This window comes from Leptosomus discolor, chromosome 5, assembly GCF_034619465.1.
Source record: "Leptosomus discolor isolate bLepDis1 chromosome 5, bLepDis1.hap2, whole genome shotgun sequence".
NCBI classification, from domain to species: Eukaryota; Metazoa; Chordata; class Aves; order Leptosomiformes; family Leptosomidae; genus Leptosomus; species Leptosomus discolor.
In genome coordinates this window covers 62,715,785-62,722,935 of record NC_141395.1, presented here as the reverse complement: position 1 = coordinate 62,722,935, position 7,151 = coordinate 62,715,785, and the positions used below count along the sequence as shown (strand labels likewise).

At 36.9% G+C, this 7,151-nt stretch overlaps 1 protein-coding gene across 1 annotated transcript in view; it reads right to left on the bottom strand.

Moving 5' to 3' along the window:
• Positions 1-822: 822 nt before the first annotated feature.
• EMC2 (ER membrane protein complex subunit 2) overlaps positions 823-7,151 on the bottom strand; it is a 43,877-nt gene continuing 37,548 nt past the window's right edge. The window contains exon 11 of the mRNA XM_086465377.1: positions 823-1,243. Coding sequence (XP_086321503.1) covers positions 1,157-1,243 — 87 coding nt within the window. The 3' untranslated portion in view covers positions 823-1,156. The remainder of the gene's footprint in view (positions 1,244-7,151) is intronic.

Sequence of the window (7,151 nt, the reverse complement as noted above, 5' to 3'; positions counted from 1 at the left end):
TATTTTTATTAGAATCTGTCAAGCGTATGCTGCTGCTGCTATGCCACCTTACTGAAGCCATGATAAATGAAACAATAGCCGTGCAACTGCATCGCCACGGTACACATCTCAACAACATCCAGAACAATCAGAACTGCAAAATGCACAAATTAGTGTGTTTGACTAATTATCTGAGTAAATAAACAAGTGCCTAAAGACAAACACAATATAGATTTCCAGTGTGCTAGATGCTTCGTGCTAATGGTGTACACACACTTTCATCCTCCAGTACGTACAAGGCAAATTTGAACAAGCTATCTCATCCCTGCAGTGCCCTACACTGGGTTGCTGTGGAGAAGCTAACACACCAGCGCCTACAGCCCAGCGAAGGGGCACCCATACCATAGGCACAAAATCAGCACAGACCAGCAGGCAGCCCTGCGTTCAGACAGTTTTGAAACTCATGATGTGGGACATACGTACAACAAAGGACACGCAGAAGGAATTAAAAAAAGTGCATATGCATATACTGACTGGAGAACTATGTGGACATAGAAGCATTTGCCCACAAAGCCTCAGAGAAGAATGTCTTTGGCCTGAAGCCAGCACAAGAGCACCTCTGAAAAAGTACACGAATAAATTTTCTCCATTTCTACAGTACTGAGTATCAATTCATTAATAAAACCATTAACAACAACTTTTTTCTCTAATAAAGTGCGCTCATAACCACCCCTTGCTGTATGGTAAACATTTATCAGAAACTGTACATCTGTAGCATGCTTTTACTCTTAAATATGCAAATAACACACGTTATTCATCTACAAATCTGTAATTTCCATTTGCAAGTCCAATAAATCACTGTAATTTGTTTTTAAATCATGTAACAAGTTTATTTATACAAATTATAGCTTAAAAGCAGGTACTGTAGATACAGAAATCTGAAGACACTGATGTGCAGCACATGTCATTTCTTTATGTTGTTCATGTGGGTTAGTTACTCATTTCAGTGGGTATTCATCACATTTCTCATAGCAGCAATAAATAGGCATTTTACTTTTCATAAAATGTTATTTTAGATAGCACATTAATCATACAAAATCAATGTTTAACATCACTGGAGTAACATAACAGGTTGACCATGGAATTGGAAAATTTAATATTGGATCTCTGGGCCAACCTAAGACTGAGTGATCTGCAGGGTCTCCAACATGTCTTCCACTGCCTTCAAAGAGTATTTCGTTTCTTTCTTACTGCGACCTGCAAACTAAATGACAACAACAACGGATTGTTACTTGTCATATATCAGAAATTCTGCCCACAGATCCTATGCGAGTAACAGTTCTAAACATTAAGTACCAAAACCCATAAACTTCAAAGCACAGCCTCTCAATTGTTTCACTAACACTCAGCTTTTTTACTACAACACAAGCTATACTACCCTTCCTCTAGTAAGTAATGAAAAATACAACAGAACTATTTGTTCTGAATCTGAATATTCAGCACTAATAAATACTCCACTTTGAAATTTAACATTTATCTGAATAGAGATCTTCCTGCTGTTTTGTTTGCTCACTAAATGTCAACATAACTTTTATTTTAGACTTGATTTTTTTACACGATTGAAATTAGATTATATTCATAGTTTAGATAGTAGCAAGACTGGGACCTCTTGTTGAAGTTAATCTATTTTCTGTTTTTGTTACAGTGAGACAGAGAAAGTTCAACTCGCCAAACTCTATGATAAAATAATCCAGTCATCATATAATTGTATTTTATGGTTCAGAGTAACTGTGAGTAATGACCTTGTATTTGACTGTGACCTACTATCACAGCAGCAATGTCAGAGAGCATTTGAAATTAAGTCTCTCTTGATAACAAAGAAAGATACAGCTTAATAAATACCTCTTGTGTCTTTAGATCCCCTAAGACACATGCGGCCAAGTTTGTGAAAAGAAGGGGTAGAAGGGTGGGAGATGTCGATCACCCCACGCTGACCTCAAAAGGGTTTTTCTAACTGTACTGACAATTCCCATCACTCATCAGCCATATAACACAGGGGATTTATTCACTAGGTCGGTCTTCAGGCAAATGAAACTCTCAACCATTTTTAATACACCTGCACTAAAAAGTTTTGCCTTTGGGGTTGGGAGGGGTGGCAAAGAAATTACAGAACAAGCAACTATAACTGGCTGCTAGTAAAATAGCCTATTCTCTGCCTAAACTTTAACATCTTAAACACTCAATAAATTTTCAATTTAATGTTTTTTATTTCAAATACCACTGGTGTCTTGCATAGTTAGTCCTTGATTTATAATGTGTCCCTTCTCTCTTGTAATTAACTTAATTTAGCAAACTCTTCGTGACCTGTTAAGAAAGATTAAGTCATCAAACCCAGGTAATATCACACCAGCAACAAGCTGCAAGACCTGTTAACCTGCTTTTGACCCCCAGGCTACAATCTAACATTGGGATCCCCAATCAGTACCGAATTCTTAAGAAAATAGTTTTGGCATAGTAAACGAAAAGCTATTTCAAATTTAATAGTTAGGAGAACGAGATGTTGTTATTGTGACAACACTTAATAGCTAAGAGACATACTGCAAACACCGTGTTTTCATACGTTGTATTTCCAGATGATTAACTGACATGCCACGTTCTGACTCTAGCAGGATGTACAAACTCATTCCTTGGGTTGGGCAGTTTCCATAGTGACCCAGGTGACAGAAGTAACTTTTGCTAGGATCTGACTTAACACAATATCCTCTTTTTGTTCACACTACACAACAATAGTCCCAAGCAGGTACCTGGGGAGTCCAAATCCCTTCATAAAAACGAGCAAATGAAATGACAGAACTCAAAACCCTCCACTGAAAAATTGTTTCAAATTCAAAGCATTCAGAGATTTTCATAAAAAGCACAGAAGCCTGAATATACTGCGGTCAAAAAGCACGCCTGGCAAGACATGCAGAAAGCATGCAAAGGAAAGCTTTAAAATAAGAATTTTACTTATTTTACTTCTCTTCAGTGACACTGAAAGCAAAACTGACATAAAACATTAGTTTAAAAAAATGTTACTTGCTAATTTCAAGAGTGGTTGCCTTCATGATACTGACGTGTACTTTAAGCTGAACAAGTAAAACCAAACTCTGCGTCATAACAAACAGAAGTATACTTGGAAATGTAATCACTTCAAATTTGCCCTGACGAACAATTATTTTGTCTATTCTGCCATTACACAGCAATTTGACTGATTGAGCCGGAATCCATTTCTTAAAATCATGATTTAATTTTCTGTTTCCCAAATGGTTTGTAACAAAATCACCTCTCTCCAACCATAAATAACATGTGGATTGCTAACACAGAAGAATTTAGCAATGTACCCAAGGAGCATGTATCTGGAAAATTACTACGAGTAGGATCACATTAAAGATTTTTGTGAGCATTAATCAAACTTGCCTGCCTCTGCTGAAACACTTCTACCAGCGGACATGCTAAACCAATTACCTAATTGAAGAGCACTAGGTAGCCATGTTTTGTTTTGATGTTAAAGCGACTGTGACTCATGTCCTCCGTCAGAACAGACACACGTTCTTCACAGAGAGAATAATCCAGTTTCACAGTGATAAGGCAAAACTAATCTTATAATAATAATAAACTGCAAACGATTCTTTGAATAATGAGTACTTCTCTAACATCTGAAATAAAAGATTAAAATTAAAGTTTACTTGTTTGTTTGGGCTTTTTTCACCCAGTCAATTAAATTTAGGTGGCCTAGAGAATAATGACCTTTTTTTTCAGGGCATGTTTTAGCATTTTAGCAGCCTGGCATTCCGGCTCCATACAGCAGCCCTAGCTAAAGAATCTTTCTGTCTTCCTGCAAAAGTTCACATTTCTCCTAGATTAGGCACAGTTGAGAAGTACTAATCAGCATGGAGAGTTACATATTTAACATTAAAATAAGTATATTAACCAGACGGAGCATCAAATTTCTGTGATTTTCAGAAAATTATTTAATTCAGCTATTCTTTATCCCCGTTTTCCTGTAAAGAAACTGATGTACAGTCTAACAAAGTGGTGAAAGTAAGGTTTCCTTTTTACACCTGAAGATTGTTTTCTTTAAATGACAATAAACTAAAAAGTTCCTCTGATTTCATACAGGAACGCATGGGAAAAGCAAAAATCAAGTGCCAAAGCAAACCGCCTGAATGAGAGAATAAGTTGAAAGACGGGGACCAGTAAAAATATTTCAAGTAAGTTGCATATAAAATAAAAAAATGCAACTATAGCCAGTGCTGAATTTGAAAAAATAAAGGCAGTTTTCCAAAATTATTGAGCAAACTGCTGGTAATTCAAGTTCAAATCCAGACTGAAAATGGGCAAAGATCTCACTGCAAGACAATTGCTTGAAAGTAACTTTTTGAATTAATAACTTCATATTTTAGAGTTACAAATTCATATAATTCATCTAGGCACACAAGGCAGGGTTCTAAATGCCTCATTCTCTAGAACATGACTACCAGAAAAAACAGTAGAAGAAGGTCCAACTAATAAAACAAGTCAATGCCAAACACAACAATCTCTTAAGGCTCTTATTACACTTTACAAAGTGCTTTGGATAATGCAAGGAAAGTGGGAAGGATTTACAGAGATAATATAAGTATCTATCTTAAAACTCGGCCAGACTAATGGAGCAATGCTGCAAGGGCTTCCACTGGCACAAGAGACCAAGGTTTCATCCTTAAACGTCCAAAAGATGACAATTTCCAACTGCTCAACACGCCGAGGGAGCAACAAACCAATACTGATTCACAGGGGAAACTGCCACCTCCTACATCACCAAACACCATTTGCTGTGGCAGTTGGATGTTGTGAGTCTGACATAAACACTGGAGTGGCCAAACTCTCCTGCAGTCACGTATCAAGCTCAGTAGGTTTGGGCTGGGGCAGACCTGTCCAGCTGCAGTCACTAGGGCTTCTTGTGGTACTTCTGTGAAGAGGAAGGGGATGTTCACGCCATTTGCTCGCCAAATCCCAGCTTAAGCGCTTACACTTTCTGTATAGCTGAGTTTCCCCTGTGATTCCAGTCAGATATGGTGTTTGACACGTCATGTCCCAAACAGCTAAAGAGCAGCTGAAGTGTGCAACGCATCACAAAAGCATGAAGTCACAAAGAAGTTATGACATGTGTTTTAAATACAAGTTAGTTGTGTTAGCGTGATCTGTTCTGGTGCGCATCAACCAAAAATGTTTAATGTAGGATCCAAAAGAGCATCACAGAAACAGTGGAATTGCACTTTCCAGTAAAAAAGCCAAAACCAAAACCAACCGACACGCCCTCAGAAACTCCCCCAACACCAACACCACTCCCAATACAAGTCGTATTTTGTTAGAGACATTGCGATGTTAGCAGAAAGCCATGTGTAGAGGAAGGTGGAAAAAAAAAGAAAAAAAAACCAAGCTTGTCTGGCTGCAAGTTAAGTAACTACGAACTGTTGTAATTAAACTTTCATTCTACTTAGAACCAGGAAATGCCTATTTCTAGGTCTTAACCTTGGCGTGCCACCATTCCACAGCCACCACTGGTTTTACATCTCCATTCTGATGCACCCTGAAAGGGGCTGTTTCCCAGAAGTGAGAACAGGTCTGTACTGGTGCTTTCAACTGGAAAATTCAGTTGTAATATTCACTTAAAATGCGTTCAAAACCCCTCTAATCTGAACAGTTCATTTTATTAAGATGTAAAACATGGAGTAATAGTTTTCACTCAAAATTCACACATCTTTTAAAACCTGTTCTGTTCTATCAATGGTGAATCCACTGTGCATTCTGTTCTTCAAGGGTGTTTTTGGTTGGTTGGTTGGTTTTTAAAATCCTGCAATAGTTGGGTTTTCCATCACTATTGTGCTCACAGGAATGTAAGACACACTGAAGTCAAAAGAAGTCCTGCTTATTTATGGGAAATAGTACAAAGTTGGTAATTCATACACACCTTACTGTCATGAGCAGGTAAAGTGTTTATCAATGAAAAGTAGGGAGTTATTTAAACAGAGAAATAAACTTCAGGCACACAAGTATAAAATGCTTAATTATGTCCTCAGGGATACAGTATTCTTCACTGTAAGGTACAGTCAGAAGCTATAGGGCCAATCAGGGGAAATGAAACATACTTCAAAGTTGTAACCCATCAAAAACACGTCAGCTACAAGAAGCTGCACTCTTGGCAACGAACTGACATATAAAGTGTATTAAGAAAACTGCATTGGCCATAAAAGAAAATCCTAATTTAATTCCATAATAGATGGAGCTGGTCAAAAGGCCATTTGCTAGTATCAACTGTGAAACAGTAGCAGCAAGAGAAAAATTAAATATTGGGTTCCAATAATGAAATATTACAGAGAGAAAGGAGCGTTAAAAGCCTTTGCGTTTAATACCAATGTTTTTGTTCAGAAAATGTTCTGGGAAGAACTGGACAGTACGATGTTGATGTGCAGGATCACTCACACAAACTTTGATTGGTAGATCATTAAAAATAGCTGTAAGGGAGTCAAACAGATGTACTACGTTTGGGATGCACAGACAGAATCTATGAGCTAAAATCTGTTTTCATTCATAGTTGTAAAAAAAATATAGAGGTTTATAACATAAAAGCAAATATAGATGTTTATGCATAATTTTTCAAATAGCTGAAAAGACTCCTAATGATTTCAGTAAGCTTTGATTGTGGCCTACAAAGTCTAGATTTTCACAATTCAACAGGCGTTTTTCTATAAAACTATGCAAAACACTTCAGTCACAATCACTTAGGTAATACTTAGGAACACCATTAAATATGATTTTGAAAGGTCAGAATAAACTGAAGGAAAACAGAATTCTAGAATTTTCTTTTGTTTTCTAGGAAAATAGAAGTAGACAACCAAATAGCTCTAAAAATTAGGACACACCAAGTTTTATTACTTATTTATTACACTTAGCTGCAGAACTGAGTCTTGGAGGTCAACATTACACTAGCATACATTCAGTTAATGTCAGTAGAAAAAAAAAAAATCTGTTCAAAGCTAGTAAGTAAACAATACTAATTAATAACTGTAAAATATCAGCCTTACATTAATTAAGGGTTCCAGGATATCAAACAGAAGTAGAATGCAAAAAAATCCAAGCAAATTATGGTGATT